The following is a 17,128-nucleotide window of genomic DNA, read 5'->3' on the forward strand; positions in this document are numbered from 1 at the left end:
GAGATTTTAGCCATCTCAGCCAAGTTAGTAACTTTCAATATCCATTCTTCTATTGTAGGTAACTCTTTTTTCTTCCAATATTGTCCAAACAGCAGCCTTGCTGCTGTTATTAAGTTCAAAATCAATTTAATCTCAATCACTGTACAATCTGCTATAATTCCCAAAAGGAAAAATTGCGGCAGGAACTTTATCTTCTTCTTCAGGACATTTTGAATAATCCACCAAATTCTTATCCAAAAGGCCTTAATTTTCTTGCAAATCCACCAAATATGAAAATATGTAGCGTCATCACAGTCACATCAGGATACATACATGATAATTTTTTGGGATCTAAGTGCCATCTATAAAACATCTTATAAAAATTTTCCCTTAGATTCTGTGCTTGTGTAAACTTAACATTTCTAACCCAGATTTTCTCCCATGTTACCAATATTATTGGTTCCTGAATATTCTGTGCCCATTTTATCATAGTCCTTTACCAAATCCTTTTCCGAATCTATTTCAAGCAACACATTGTACAATCTAGTAACCTGGTTGTTAAATGAATCTGCTTTTCTCATTCCGACTTTGCTTGTCAGAAAGTGGCAAAAGGGGATCACCTGACCCTGGAATACAGCCACGGTCATAAGTGTGAACCAGTAGCCAAGCATCTGGATTTTGATCACATGACCATGGGGACGCTGCGAAGGTTATTAACTGTGAAAAATAGTCATGTCACTTTTTTCAATGACGCTAACTTTGAATGGTCACTAAATGAACCGTTGTAAGTCAAGGCCTACCTGTACATTAACCGAGCTTCTCCTAGGGGGTTTCTTACATTTACGGGCAGGGTCCCTTCATGTGTGTGTTGACTGAACAGGAATATAGCTTATTTTTAAAAATGGGTCTCCTTCAAACTGGACTGGAGTGTTTTGCTTGAGTAAAATCATCTTGTCCAATTTTATGAGTCATCTTTTTTTTTTTTTTGTAAAAAGTGTTTTCTTTTTTATTTTCTTATACGCATATAATAAATGTACATTTTCATTTTCCTAAATAATCATGCATATTCTCTCTAAAGCAGGGGTCTCCAACCTTGGCAACTTTAAGACTTGTGGACTTCAACTCCCAGAATTCCTCAGCCAGCTTTGCTATATTTGTACATTTATATCTATAATCTTCTCTTTATGAGTCATCTTGATATATTCTTTTTGTTTGTTTGTTTACATTTATATCCCGCCCTTCTCCGAAGACTCAGGGCGGTTTACAATGTATAAGGCAATAGTCTCATTCTATTTGTATATTTTTTACAAAGTCAACTTATTGCCCCCCCAACAATCTGGGTCCTCATTTTACCTACCTTATAAAGGGTGGAAGGCTGAGTCAACCTTGGGCCGGGCTCGAACCTGCAGTAATTGCAGGCTTTGTGTTCTAATAACAGGCTTCTCTATTGCCTGAGCTATCCCGGCCCTTGAGATTCTTCCATCTCAATTTCTTAAATCAAGTAATCCCATGATTCACAGAAGAAAACAGCTGGAATCCCAATGAAAGGAATTTCCCCAGGTTAAGGACTGTGAGCTCCAATTACGGAATTCATAACTGGTTCCGAAGAAGCCGAAAAGGCAGAAGAAATCCAGGGTCTGTTTTCTATTACCCTATAATTCAGGATAGTGATCTCAAATGATAGGGAAGTGGTATCTTCCACTAACTTCAGATCATTCCTTGATCCTTGCAGAATGTCACAAAAAATTTCTAATAGAAAAGAGAACATGGAAGAATGGGATGGTTCCATAGAGGGATGGAAAAAATGCTTTTAAAAGGCTCTGACAATCCCAGCTGAGCCGCGCGATCATCAGAGGCTTAAAAATGCTTTTAAAATGCTTTTAAAAGTCCTTAAACTGGAAGCACAAATGAGCTCAACATTTTAGTTGCTAAGCAAGACAGATGTTAAGGGAGTTTTGTCCCATTTTACGACCTTTCTTGCCACAGTTGTTAAGCGAACCACTGAAGTTGTTAAGTTAGTATAAAGGTTGAATCTGGCTCCCCAATTGACTTTGTGATCACAAGACCGCCCATAAGACAATACAACTCTCACAAATGCGAGCCAATTGCCAAGTGGCTTGAGTTTTGACTCTGAGAACGCTGCAATGGTCATAAGTGTGAAAAACAGCCATGTCGTTTTTTTAGAGCCAATGTAACTTTGAGTGGTCACTAAAGGAATGGTTGCAAGAACTGCCTGTATGACCTCTCCAAACTCAAAATGGGCTAATGGAAAGCTCATCGCAAGACACAATCAGTTACATGCATCTTTGATTAGGTTGGAAGAGAGAAAAAGCTTAATTTTGTCTGTAAAACATGGCATGGTTACAGTTTTGCAAATACAGGGAGTCCTCGAATTACAGCGGTTCGCTTAGTGACCGGTCAAAGTTACAACAGCAAAAGTTAGTTATGGCCGCTCTTCACACTTAGAACCCTCGCAGCATCCCCTTGGTCATGTGAACAAAATTCAGATGCTTGGCAACCGACTCATACTTATGACGGTTGCAATGTCCTGGGGTCACGTGATCCCTTTTTGCAGCTTTCTGACAAGCGAAGTCAATGGGGAAGTCAGAGTCACTTAACAAATGTCTCATTTAGCAACAGAAACGTTGGACTCGGTTGTGGATGTAATTTGAGGAGCACCTATCTGGGGTTCTTACACACAGTTTCAGAGCAAGGATTATGGGCTGTTGGATCCTTCTTCCCAAGCCTGTTTCCCAGTGCCCAAAATGGAGCCATTGGAACTGGGTCATAAATATATTTGGGAGGGCTCACTGTAATTCTAGTGACCGGTCACACGTTGAGGACTAACCAGGGGTGAAATGCTACTGGTTCGCTCCAGTTCAGGCAAACTGGTAATGATAAAAACTACCGGTTCGGGCCAACCAGTATTTTTGACGATCAGCTGTGCTGCAAGGTTTAGCTTGACTAGAAAGCAGGATTTACTGCTTTCTAGCAAAGCTAAACTGCGCGGCACAGCTGATCCCTTCCCTGCTGTTCTACTTACCATTGGCGTGCGGTGCGCATGTATGGCCAGCGAACTGGTAGCAAACCAGTTCGGATTTCACCACTGGGACTAACTATTGCAGTGGTATAGGAAGTTCCTACCCTGGCAAGCTAAATTCTTCCCAAAAGGTCTGCAGGGCATGATTCAAAAAAGTCGAGATGATGCTAGCCACCATTTGGAGACCAAAGTTATTTTGGCCAAAATTAATTAATTAATTTCTCTCTCCTCTTTTTTTCCTTTCACTTCCTTCTTTGCTTCCTACTTCTCTTTCTTTCTTTCCTCCCTCTTTTTCTTTCTTTTTCTCATTCCCTTCTTTCTTTCTCCCTCCCTTCCTTCCCTCTTCACTCTTTCTCTTTTTCTCCCTCCCTCCCTCTCTTTCTTTCTCTCTTTTTTCTTTCTCCTTCCCCCCTCCTCTCTCTCTCTCTTTTTCTTCCTCTTTTTCTCCCTCCCTCCCTCCCTCCCTCCTTTCTCTCTCTCTCTCTCCCTCCCTCCCTTTCTTTTCTTTCGTGCCGGCCATCTCCACTGCAAGGCAACTTTTCGCATCACACCTTCACATCCGCTATGCTCCTATTTTTTTTTTAAACTGCCCTGCAGGCACGTCCCTGCTTTTCATATGTTTATCGTTGGAAAGCCATTAAAACCCTTATTTAAGCAGACTTACCATCATTGTAATCCTTGCGACTCTGAGAGAGATGATACTGCCTTGGAAAGGTGCCGCCTTTTCCTCGGTCGCAAAACGGGACGTTGAAATCTGTCCAAGAGAGAAGAACGAGGTAAAAAGATGGAAAAAGTTGACCTGCTTCATTCACTCCCTCCTGCCAATGAAATCCAAGAGAATCCCCCTCTCCCAGTTAAAAGTTGACTTAAGAGAGATAATTAAACAATAGAGTATTTTTTTTTACAGCAGAGTCCCTCCCATTACTTCTATCCATGAAGAAAAGCATTAAAAGCAGGGATGAAATGCTCCTGGTTCAGACCGGATCGCCTGATCCGGTAGCGATGGCGGCGGGTGGTTCAGAGAACCAGTAGCAAAAATCCCTGTCCCCCTCCGCCCCAGCTGAGCTGCGTGATCATCAGAGGTTTTTGTTTGTCTTACTTTTAAAAGCATTTTTTTCTTTGGCTGAAAAAATGCTTTTAAAAGTAAAAAAAAAAGAGCCTATGATGATCACGCAGCTCAGCTGGGATTGTCAGAACCCTTTAAAAGCATTTTTTTTTACAACCTCTTTGGCAGAAGAGGTTGTAGAAAAAATGCTTTTAAAAGGTGATCCCAGCTGAGTTGCCTGATCATCAAAGGCTTTTTACAATCTCTTTGGCCAAAAAAAAAAAGGTTGGCCACGCCCACCCAGTCACATTACCCCCCCACCAAGCCATGCCCACAGAACTGGTAGTAACAAATTTTACATTTCACCCCTGATTAAAAGTGCTTTTTTTAATCACTCCAGCACACTCATTTTATCTCTGCGGTCTAGGTTTATTCGAAAAATATTACATGCATTATTTTTGTCTGTAATATTTACAGACAGTATACCCGGCAGCCCAAAATTTCCATTGCACAGCAAGGAAGTTGTTAAGTGAGCTTTCCTTGTTTTACCTTCTTTCTGCCGCAGTCATTAAGCAGTTCTTCAGTGAATCATGCTGCCGTTAAGCAAATCTGGCCTTCCCCATCGACTTTGCTAGCTTTATAAGCCAGCTGCGGAAGGTTATAAAATGTGATTGCATGACTCTGCGACCGCCATAAACATGAGTCAGTTGCCAAGCGCCTGAATTTTGATCACATGACCAATGGGAATGCTGCAATGATCAGAAGTGTGAAAAACGGTTCTCGATCATTTTTTTTCATTGTCTAACTTTGTTATAAGCCATTGTAAAATGAACAGTTGTAAGTTGAGCACTGCTTAAAGGTAAAGGTAAAGGTTCCCCTTGCACATACGTGCCAGTCATTCCCGACTCTAGGGGGCGGTTCTCATCTCCGTTTCAAAGCCGAAGAGCCAGCGCTGTGCGAGGACGTCTCCGTGGTCATGTGGCTGGCATGACTCAACACCAAAGGCGCACGGAACGCTGTTACCTTCCCACCAAAGGTGGTCCCTATTTTTTCTATTTGCATTTTTACGTGCTTTCGAAACTGCTAGGTTGGCAGAAGCTGGAACAAGTCACGGGAGCTCACCCCGTTACACGGCAGCACTAGGGATTCGAACCGCTGAACTGCCGACCTTTCGATCGACAAGCTCAACGTCCTAGCCCCTGAGCCACCGCGTCCCTATAAGTATGTAAGCACTGCTTACATACTTGCGAAATGAATGGCAGAAACTGCTATTTCATCCTGAACTCAGCCTTTATTAGATTTTTATCTTGCCTTTATTATTTTTATAAATAACTCCAGGCAAGAAACTGGGCTGAACTAGGCTGGGCTGAGAGAAAGTGATGGGCCCAATCCAGGGGTGAAATGATCCCAGTTCGGACCGGATCCCCCGAGCCAGTAGCGATGGCGACAGGTGATTCGGAGAACCGGTAGCAAAAATCCCTGCTCCACCCCTCCCCCGACACCCAGCTGAGCCGCATGATCAGAGTTTTTTTTAAAAAAAACTTTTAAAAGCATTTTTTCTTCGCCCCCCCCCCAAAAAAGCCTCTGATGATTGCGCGGCTCAGCTGGGATCATCAGAGCCTTTTAAAAGCATTTTTTCTGCAACCTCTTCAGCCAAAGCGGTTGTAAAAAAATGCTTTTAAAAGGCTTTGATGATCCCAGCTGACTTGTCTGATTGTCAGAGGCTTTTAAAAGCATTTTTTCTACAACCTCTTCGGCCAAAGCGGTTGTAAAAAAATGCTTTTAAAAGGCTTTGATGATCCCAGCTGACTTGTCTGATTGTCAGAGGCTTTTAAAAGATGCTACAACCTCTTCGGCCGAAGAGGTTGTAAAAAAATGCTTTTAAAAGGCTTTGATGATCCCAGCTGACTTGTCTGATTGTCAGAGGCTTTTAAAAGCATTTTTTTCTACAACCTCTTCGGCCGAAGAGGTTGTAGAAAAAATGCTTTTAAAAATTTAAAAAAAAAACGTTGGCCAAGTCCACCCACTCACATTATCCCCCCCCCCAAGCCACGCTGTAGTAACCAATTTTAGATTTCACCACTGATCCAATCCCCCAACTGGCTTCCATTCCTGAGGCGAGACTAGAACTCACAGGCTCCTGGTGATTGGCCCGAAGTCCCCCTGCTGGCTTTCGTGTCTGAGTGTGAACTCAGGCTACTGATTTCTAGCTTGCGGCCTTAACTATTACATCAAAATGGCTCTTGCTTTCTTATTATCAAGGTCTGCACATCTAAGCTCTTAGCAGCTTCTCCAAGATAAGGCACGTGGCTAAGATAAATGAGAAATGGCCCACTTGTTGAAAACTATATATATTTTTTTTTACAAAACAATAAGAAGACAAAGGAATCTGTTACAGAAAGCAGATATCACAGCCAGGAGAAGGGTTACAAAAGGCTAAAATTTCATTTTGTTTCCTTATGCTGCCTTAAACAGCCCCGTTTTAAGCCCAGTTATTATAAATCTTTCTCATTCTCCACATCGCTTAACCACTGCTTGATCATCATCTCCTAAGACAATTCAGCTGTTTCTCTTTAATGTAATGTTCTTGAAGCAAAAGATGTCGACGCAACCCTTAATGAATATGAAAGAAAATGGAGGGGGGATAGTCGAGTGAGCAGGACACTTGGGGATCAGGCAAATGACAGCTTAATTAAAAAGTAGAACTCTACACCTTGGAGGCGTATTAAAAATTCCCAAAGTCCCACAAGATAACTCTGAAACCTACTTCCAACATTTGGTGCAATGCAATATCACCTCAAGTCAAACACTTATTTACTTTTCTTTCTTTCTTTCTTTCTTTCTTTCTTTCTTTCTTTCTTTCTTTCTTTCTTTTCTTTCTCTCTCTCTCTCTCTCTTCCCTCCCCCTTCCTTTTTCTTCCTTCCTTCATCTATCAACCCATCATCTATCTATCCATCTCTTTCTTTTGTTCGTTCTTTCTTTCTTTCCTTCCTCCTTTCCTCCTTCTCTCTTTCTCCCTTTTTTTAAAATCATCCCTGGGCCCTTTGCCATATATTCATTTTTCTAATAGGAGAGGTCATGATAACATGAACACTGGAATAAATGTTCCACTGATTTCAGCAGCTAGACAAGGACCTTGAAGTCGAGCTGATTAGCCAGAATTAACTCTGCAAGGAAAATATCAGATAATGAACACTTCGGTTCAGGGAAGATCCCCGTTTTCTGGAACCCTCCGACAGAAGCGTGGGAGGCTGCTATAACTCTCTTCCTCTGGCCAGATATCCTTTTAAACATTCAGCTATAACTTTTTTTTTAATATTCTTGCGTTACGGCAATTTCCACTCGTTTTTAGCCTTCTAAGATTTTGGTGAGATTTTGGGTATAGATAATCCTCAATTTACAACCATTCATTTAGTGACTGTTCAAAGTTACTAGGGCACTGAAAAATGTGACTTACAACCACTCCTCACACTTATATCCATGGCAGCATCCCATGGTCACATGATCAAAATTCAGGTTGCAATGTCCTAGGGTCACGCGATTCCCCATTTGAGACCTTCTCAGCTGGACCTCCCAACAAGCAATGGGGGGGAAGCTGGATTCACTTAGCAACTGCTTGATTCACTTAACGACTGCAGTGATTTGCTTAACAACTGTGGCAAAAAAGTTTAGCAATCGCCTTGCTTAGCATGGAAATTCTGGCTCCAATCATAAGTCAAGGATTATCTAAATATCCTTCTTGGTTGAAGTCAACCATACCGTCTTATACAATAAGCATTATACAATACTTATTATTGTACAATAATACAATTATTTTATACAATATTCATACAGTACAATAACTCAGCATTCTTACCCAGGCACTCGAAGCTGTCTTTGGTTTCTCTTTTTCTTCTTGAAACTTGAGTTTTGCTGAAAGAAGGGCTGCACAAAAAATCAAATTAGACGTAGAGTGATGTGCTCAGCTGCCAACATAGCTTATTATTTATCTGCAATTACTCAGACTAAAAATCTTAACAATGCATAACATTTTAAATTCCTGCATGAATTTTAAAATCAGCATTGCCTATCTCTCCTTATAAAAATGTTAGGCATGTTGTCCTAATAAAAAAACAACCAGAGGCATGGTGTGTAACAAATGATTTAAATCGCAAAAGTGCTTTTTCCAAAAGGCAAATGGAATTTCTTGGATTCTTTTTTCCCCTTGAAAACATTTTGCTTCTCATCCAAGAAGCTTCTTCAGTTCTAACCAAAGAATTTTAGAACTGGGGGACTGAGGTTAGAACTGAAGAAGCCTCCTGGATAAGGAGCAAAACGTCTTCAAGGAAAAACCAACTGCCTTTTGCAAAAGCACTTTTGGAACAGCCGTGATCTGGATTCCGTAGACTGATGACCTAGAACCAACCAGAGAATAAAAAGAGCCCCTTAAAAAATCAGCAGCTCCATCTTAATAGAGGTAGTCCTCGACCTACAACGTTTCATTTAGTGACTGTTCGAAGTTCCAACAGTGGCTTATGACTGCTTTTCACACTTACAACCATTAACAGCATCCCCATGGCCATGTGACCAAAATTTAGATGATTGAGAACTGACTCATTTTTATGACGGTTGCAGGGGTCACGTGACCCGACTCATAGGTATGACGGTTGCGGTATCCCGCAGTCATGTGACCCCCTTTTACGACCTTCGGACAAAGTCAATGGGGGAAGCCAGATTGGCTTAATAACTAGTGTTACTAATTTAACCACTGCAAGTGATTCACTTAACGCCTGTGGCAAGAACGGTCGCAAAGAACGGGGCCAAACTCACTTAGCAAATGTCTCACTTAGCAACAGTCATGGTCGTAAGCCGAGGACTAACTGTTGCTCTTCATTCTTTATACTTAATAGTTATTCATTTAATAAAAAGAGCTTTCTTTGAGAAATCGAACACATAGGAAAATCACTCTGGGGGGGCGGGGGGATATTTTTGAAGTCATACACCACCCCTGAGACAGACCCTCCCCCTCCCCCTCCCCCCCCCCCCAATCTCTTGTGACCACCCACTATAACTTGTACTGAAGACGCCCTCAAGGAATAAGAAAGAAAATATGGAAACTTATGGTTAAACTTTCCGGTTCTTACCTGTCTACGGATCGATCCAGGGACTGACAACTGTTAGAAAGCGAGCTATTTGGGCTGATAAATGGGTCCATCAACTTTGAGAGAAAACAGGAGGAGAGAAATAAGAGCGAGGGTTTCAGAATACGTTTGAAATCGCCCCGTTTAAGCACGTGCTATGCTAACCAAGCAGAATGTAACAGAAGGGCACTTAAATTGTGACGATTCCCAAGGATCTCCATGGGGCTAAACCAAGCTGATAGAACCCATTTTTATCCCTTCTGCCACTAGGAAAAGTTAAGGACTAGTTAAGGACTTTTCTGGCATCTGATTCACTTTCTGAGTTTTCCAAGGCAACTTACAGTTTGCTCCATGGTTTCGGGGATGAATTCTCCTTCGCTGTTGATGCTGGTGTACGATCCCTGACGGGCAATCTGCTGCTGCTCTTCAGGAACGCTCCCAGGAGGCGGAGAACTCCTGCCGGTATGCAGAGATCCTGCAAAACAGGCAGAAGTTATCATGGAGAGATCATGGGGAAGGGAGAGTGGCCTTAAAAAGGAACAAATCCGGCAACGGAGTCACTAAACAAGGGATTGTCGGGCAGCAAGGAAAATAAAAGAATTATGAGAAAGCAAAACACAGAATAACAGAACTGGAAGGGACCTTGGAGGTCTTCTAGTCCAAACCTCTGCTCAGGCAGGAAACCTTATACCATTTCAGACAAATGGTTGTCCAATCTCTTCTTAAAAACTTCCAGTGTTGGAGCACTCACAACTTCTGGAGGCAAGTCGTTCCACTGGTTAATTGTTCTCACTATCATAAAATTTCTCTTTAGTTCTAGGTTGCTTCTTTCCTTGATTCCATCCATTCCTTCTTGTTCTGCCTTCAGGGGCTTTAGAGAATAGGTTCACCTCCTCTTCTCTACGGCAGCTCCTCAAATATTAGAAGACTGCTATCATGTCACCCCTAATTCTTTTTTTGCATGCCTAGTACAGCAATTTGCATGCACCATGCCAACTGTGACATTGAATGGATGTAAGAATTTGCCCTCAATGGAAGCACAGTAGACTCTGTCCTGCTAAGATTGGCCTCAGTTGGTTCCTCCTACAGATGTTTTGGGCTACAGCTTTCTAAAGCCTTCATATGTCGTGACCAAACCCTATGGAAGGTAGCCATTTCAGACAGAAGACATAGTTTAGTGCAGGGGTCTCCAACCTTAGCAACTTTAAGACTTGTGGACTTCAACTCCGAGCAAAGCTGGCTGAGTAATTCTGGGAGTTGAAGTCCACAAGTCTTAAAGTTGCCAAGGTTGGAGACCCCTGGTTTAGAGATCTTCCATGCCAAGAAAAAAATCTGGAACCTTTAACAAATATATAAAATTTACCAAGGGATGAACTCACTGCTAATAACAGAACAGAGTTTGAAAGTCTTCTAGTCTAAGTCTCTGCTCAAGCAGAAGACCCTATACCATTCTGGACAAAAGGTTGTCCAATCTCTTCTTGAAAACTTCCAGTGATAGAGCATCCACAACTTCTGAATGCAAGTTTAATTGCTCCCACTGTCAGGAAATTTCTCCTAGGTTGGTTCCCTCCTTGATCCATCACCTACTGGAACTGCTAAACCGACTCCATGCTCATCCTTCTGGCCCAGAACAAGAGTGAAAAGGGTCTTCTGAAAACCCACAGATATTTTTGAACAGATCATACAGGCTGAAAGGGACAGAAACTGAACTCCAGCATTAGATAGAACTTGTAACAGCCTCAGAGTTATACCTTATAGAGGAGATGGACGGCATAAAAATGTAATAAATGAATAAATATCAAAGGCTGAACCCACAGTGTGAAAGCTGGTGGCATCTCAGCCCCTCTTCTTTTTGGAAATCCTCTCAATTTTACATACCCCAGTTTATTTCCTTTGTCTTGGGAAAAATGCTTCCTAGTTCCTTTCTATCTCTTCTTCTTGAGGTTCTTCTGTTTAGAAATACAGATTCCCGCACTCAATACTGACTGTGACACACAATTATTGGAACTAGAATCATCCCTAATATCTCCCTATAGCTTTGGCTCCCACATTCAGCTCAAAATACATACTAGATCCAACATCTGCTATCCTTTGATGGACAGAAGGAAGCATTAGATCAGGGGTCTCCAACCTTGGTCCCTTTAAGACTTGTGGATTTCAACTCCCAGAGTCACTCAGCCAGCAAAGCAAAGCTGGCTGAGGAACTCTGGAAGTTGAAGTCCACAAGTCTTAAAGGGACCAAGGTTGGAGACCCCTGCATTAGATACTCCAACCATAGTATTATATTCCCACCACCACCTCCTTTCCTCAACTACACATGTAGTCCTTGACTTGCAACCACCGCCGGGATGAGAATTTTCATTGCTAAGCCATGTGGTTTTTACGTGAGCAGGCATCCAATTTTATAACTACGGTTGTTATGCGACTCACTGAAATTGTTCAGTGAACCCCATGGTCGTGAAGCAAATCTCGTTTCCCCCTGGTTGGCTTTGCTTGTCGGAGGAAGGTCACAAATAGCAGACACCTAACCTTGCGATGCTACAATTCTTGTAAATACGTTCCAGTTGCAAAGTGCCCGAATTTTGACCATGAGGGTGCCACAATAGTTGCTCAGCGCAAGACCTTAAAAAATTTCCAGTGTTGAGCATTCACAACTTCTGCAGGCAAGTCGTTCCACTTATTAATTGTTCTAACTGTCAGGAAATTTCTCCTTAGTTCTAAGTTGCTTCTCTCCTTGATTAGTTTCCACCCATTGCTTCTTGTTCTACCCTCAGGTGCTTTGGAGAACAGCCCGACTCCCTCTTCTTTGTGGCAACCCCTGAGATATTGGAACACTGCTATCATGTCTCCCCTAGTCCTTCTTTTCATTAAACTTGACATACCCAGTTCCTGCAACCGTTCTTCCTATGTTTTAGCCTCCAGTCCCCTAATCATCTTTGTTGCTCTTCTCTGCACTCTTTCTAGAGTCTCCGCATCTTTTTTACATCGCGGCGACCAAAACTGAATGCAAGTGTGGCCTTACCATCTGCTCATCGGTTACTTTTTTTTTCTCCCCCCAGGGTCATTGTAACTTCACACGGTTTGCTAAATTAATCATTTCAAGTCAAGGACCCACCTATATCAGCCTTCAAAACTGGAATAAGCTGAGCCACCTATCCACATCCCTCAGTGCCTCTAGATTATTTTCCTCCCACAGAAAATTGGAGCCAAACTTTGTGATTCTTTCTTCCTCTATACTCCCAAAAGCTTAAAAACAAACAAACCCTGATTTATTGGGAGAGCGGAGCGAAAGCAAAGTTACCTTGTCTGGTCATTCTCAACCATGGTGGGAAGGAAGAGTTGCTATCCTCCATCACTGTAGGTTTGATACTCTGCTCCCTTTCACATATTTTTCCCCGTCTGCTCATTGAGGGAGACCTCTTGCTATGTCCTGCCTTTCCTTCTTCAAAAAAAGAGTCTTTTGGGTGTTCAGCCAGCAGCCAATATATATATATTATCTCCAAATGTCATTGGTCGGCTAATCAGCCCGGCCGGCAACCCGAAGGACAGCACCAAAACATACACATGGTGTTCAAGCACACGATGACATCTACAGAGGCTACATGGAACAACAGACCAAGCACATTTTGTTTCTCAGACAGCTTCACCAAATACCTCCTAATATCCTGGGCAAAAGTTCAATGGCAACGTAAAGGAGAAAACACAAAACAACAAAAAAAAAAACAACTACGTAATTGTTTTGAAAAATAAAAAAAAAAGATTATCTATGCTTTTGGCCTTCTAGCAACCTCACAGCGAAAGGACTAAGGCCGCTGTAGTAATAGGGATGAAAAATATTCATTAAACTCTATTTAAATATTAATTTAATTTAAATATTATATCTATCTACCTACCTACCTACCTACCTGAGTCCCTAGGGAGATAGGGCGGTATAAAAATATGAATAAATAAATAAATAAATACCTATCTACCTGCCTCTATCCATCCATTCATCCAAATCCAATCCAATCCAATCCATCCATTCATCCAAATCCAATCCAATCCAATCCAATCCCATACATCCATCTATCCATCCATCCATCCATCCATCCAAATCCAATCCAATCCAATCCAATCCTATCCATCCATCCATCCATTCATCCAAATCCAATCCAATCCAATCCAATCCTATCCATCCATTCATCCAAATCCAATCCAATCCAATCCAAACCAATCCAATCCTATCCATCCATTCATCCAAATCCAATCCAATCCAATCCAATCCCATCCCATCCATCCATCCATTCATCCAAATCCAATCCAATCCAATCCAATCCAATCCCATTCTTCCATCCATCCATCCATCCATCCAAATCCAATCCAATCCAGTCCATTACAATCCAATCCAATCCAATCCTATCCATCCATCCATTCATCTAAATCCAATCCAATACAATCCAATCCCATCCATCCATCCAAATCCAATCCAATCCCATACATCCATCTATCCATCCATCCATCCATCCATCCATCCAAATCCAATCCAATCCTATCCATCCATCCATCCATCCAAATCCAATCCAATCCAATCCTATCCATCCATCCATCCATCCATCCATCCATCCATCCATCCATCCATCCAAATCCAATCCAATCCAATCCAATCCATTCCAAACCAATCCAATCCTATCCATCCATTCATCCAAATCCAATCCAATCCAATCCAATCCAATCCTATCCATCCATCCATGCATCCATCCATCCCAGGGGTCTCCAACCTTGGCAACCTTAAGCCTGGCGGACTTTAAGCTTTGCTGGCTGGGGAATTCTGGGAGTTGAAGTCCGCCAGGCTTAAAGTTGCTAAGGTTGGAGACCCCTGATCCATCCTATCCTATCCATTTAAATATTTGTTTAACATTCATTTGGCTGGTGTAGAGAAAAGAAGGGCTAGGGGTGACATAATAGAAGTCTTCCAATATTTGAGGGGCTGCCACAAAGAAGAGGGAGTCAAGCTATTCTCCAAAGCTCCCAAAGGCAGGATAGGAAGCAACGGATGGAAACTAATCAAGGAGAGAAGTGACTTATAATTAAGGAGAAATTTCCTGAAAATGAAGACAATTAACCAGCGGAACAGCTTGCCTCCAGAAGTTGTGGGTGCTCCAACACTGGGATTTTTTAAGAAAAGACTGGACGGCCATTTGTCTGAAATGGGATAGGGTCTCCTGCTTGAGCAGAGGGGGTTGGACTAGAAGACCTCCAAGGTCCCTTCCAGCTCAATTCTAATTCTAATTCCACGCTTAGATCATTCCTGGGCATTTTATGGTTCTTTAGCTGTCCTTATCCAGCCTCATGGATTGCTTTTATTTTGATAAAAGATAAAGATTAGTGCTGTCCAGACACCTACGTGGTCATGTGGCCAGCACAGCTATATGCCAAAGGCGCACAGAATGCTATTACCTTCCCACTGAAGTGGTACCTATTTATCTACTCACACTTGCATGCTTTTTAACTGCTAGGTGGGTTGGAGTTGGGTTAAATAACGGGAGCTCACCCTGTCGTGCGGCGCTCGGGCCTCAAACCTGGGCTCTGAGCACTCCGGGTGATAAGCGCAGTGTCTTTAACTACTAAGCTATCGCGCCTTTCTATCTTAAAATGATTTTTTTTTTCCGATTTACCTATGTACCTATGCACTTTAAACGCCTTTATTGGTTCAGGCCTCCACAACAGTTTCTCACGTGGCTCCTTGGGAAAATTAATTGCCCACCCTTGTCTTAGACAAATTTCCCTGCAAACTGACCAGCTACAGAAGATGGGTTTTCAACTCCTAACAGTGTCATTAGAACAGGGGTTTCAAACTCAAGGCCCGCGGGTCGCGTCTGGCCCACAAAGTGGTTGGATCCAGCCCACTGGGCCATCTTGGTCTACTCAATGCGAAGAGGAAAGTTCAGGCCAGCATAGCTTCGGCCCGGTCTACCCAGTCTTAAGAGGAAACATGCCAGCAATTTGTGGCACCCAGCCCCCTGCGGTCAACCAAAGCCTTGATGCAGCCCTCAATGAAATTGAATTGGACGCTCCTGCCCTAGAACAGACCAAAGAATTGTGGAAGTATCAGTTATGGATCTACACTAGTCTATCTTTGGCTGGGTCTGCACTGCATCCTGCAGTGGTGAGATGTGCACTCACAAAACATGTGGAAAACAGCAGCGGAGGTCAAGCTGCCTTGCTGATGGAGCACAATGGCTTATAGTTTGGGACATAGAATAATAGAGTTGGAAGGGACCTTAGAGGTCTTCTAGTCCAACCTGCCTGCTCGAGTAGGATACCCTAAATCCGTGATGGCTTGCTGCACACAGAGCAGTGGTAGCTTGCTACCGGTTCACCCCGGTTCGGGGTGAACCGGTAGCAGCGGCGGCGGGAGGCTCCACCCATCTACCTGGTTCGGGTGGTAGGAGGCTCCCCCCACCTGCCCAGTTCACTTGCAAATCAGTAGCAAAAATAAGTGAAACCCACCACTGATGCAGAGCCCTCTCTGTGGGCAGGTGCACCATCTGCATGCCGGCCAGCTAGTCTTCGCGAGTGCTGGAGTCCCGAAAAACGGCCCGAAAAACAGCCAAAAAGATGGCCTGAAAACACCCTTAAAAACAGGCATGTGTGCACTGGCCAGTTGGCCTTTGGGTTTCCTGTGCTCCGGCGCACAAACATGCATGTGCGTTCCAGTTTGGGCACTCAGTGTCGAAAAGGTTTGCCATCACTGCCCTAAATCATTTCAGACAAATGGTTGTCCCGTCTCTTTTTAAAAGCCTTGAGTGATGGAGCACATGCAACCTCTTCATATGTTTAGTCTCTAGCCCTCTAATTGTTTTAGGGATTCAGGGGGGGGGGTGTTGACTTCAAAGAAGATATTTCATTGGTGGGAGCCTTATCTTAGATAAAAGATAGCAGGGGCTTAAATTTGCTCTACTAGCTTCTGACAACAATCCCAGAAATGGAACACCCTTGGTTGTCTATGTTATTCTTCATGGAAGGTACAGCAACAAAGATGATTAGGGGACTGGAGGCTAAAACATATGAAGAACGGTTGCAGGAACTGGGTATGCCTACTTAATGAAAAGGACCAGGGGAGACATGATAGCAGTCTTCCAATATCTCAGGGGCTGCCACAAAGAAGAAGGAGTTGGGCTGTTTTCCAAAGCACCTGAGGGTAGAACAAGAAGCAATGGGTGGAAACTAATCAAGGAGAGAAGCAACTTAGAACTAAGGAGAAATTTCCTGACAGTTAGAACAATTAATAAGTGGAATGATTTGCATGCAGAAGTTGTGAATGCTCCAACACTGGAAATTTTTAAGAAAATGTTAGATAACCATCTGACTGAGATGGTGTAGGGTTTCCTGCCTGGGCAGGGGGTTGGACTAGAAGACCTCCAAGGTCCCTTGCAACTCTGTTGTTATATTATATTATATTATATTATATTATATTATATTATATTATATTATATTATATTATATTATATTATATTATATTATATTATATTATATTATATTATATTATATTACATTACATTACATTACATTACATTACATTACATTACATTACATTATATTATTAGTGTCAGCTTTGGAAGCCATTCTAGGAACGTTGACAATTAGACAGGATATTACTCATAGAAGAGAATATTTTTACTTCAAGGTTGTGGCACATGGTGTTCCCTAGTTTAGTAATGAAACACCTGCAAAAAAAAGTGCCACCAAGCTCACAGAGTACCAAGGACCCCACAGATAGGGTATTTCGAGGGGTAAAGATTTTTCACTGGTCTAGAGTTGAGTTTATGGGCTGCCATTAGACAAGTGTTTCTTTAGACTGGTGTTTCTCCACCTTAAGAGTCTTTGAGAAGACTTCAACTCCCAGAATTCATAACTGGCTGGGGAATTCTGGAAGTCCACTCAGCTTAAAGTTGCCAAGTTGA

At 42.5% G+C, this 17,128-nt stretch overlaps 1 protein-coding gene across 1 annotated transcript in view; it reads right to left on the reverse strand.

Moving 5' to 3' along the window:
* The window catches only part of LOC131197469 (mitogen-activated protein kinase kinase kinase 3-like), a 105,473-nt gene that overhangs the window by 17,799 nt on the left and 70,546 nt on the right, over positions 1-17,128 (reverse strand). The window contains exons 8-11 of the mRNA XM_058181577.1: positions 9,527-9,660; positions 9,189-9,262; positions 7,922-7,989; positions 3,684-3,773 (exon numbers count right to left, since the gene is read on the reverse strand). Coding sequence (XP_058037560.1) covers positions 3,684-3,773; positions 7,922-7,989; positions 9,189-9,262; positions 9,527-9,660 — 366 coding nt within the window. The remainder of the gene's footprint in view (positions 1-3,683; positions 3,774-7,921; positions 7,990-9,188; positions 9,263-9,526; positions 9,661-17,128) is intronic.

Source organism: Ahaetulla prasina, chromosome 4, assembly GCF_028640845.1.
Source record: "Ahaetulla prasina isolate Xishuangbanna chromosome 4, ASM2864084v1, whole genome shotgun sequence".
Taxonomy (NCBI): Eukaryota; Metazoa; Chordata; class Lepidosauria; order Squamata; family Colubridae; genus Ahaetulla; species Ahaetulla prasina.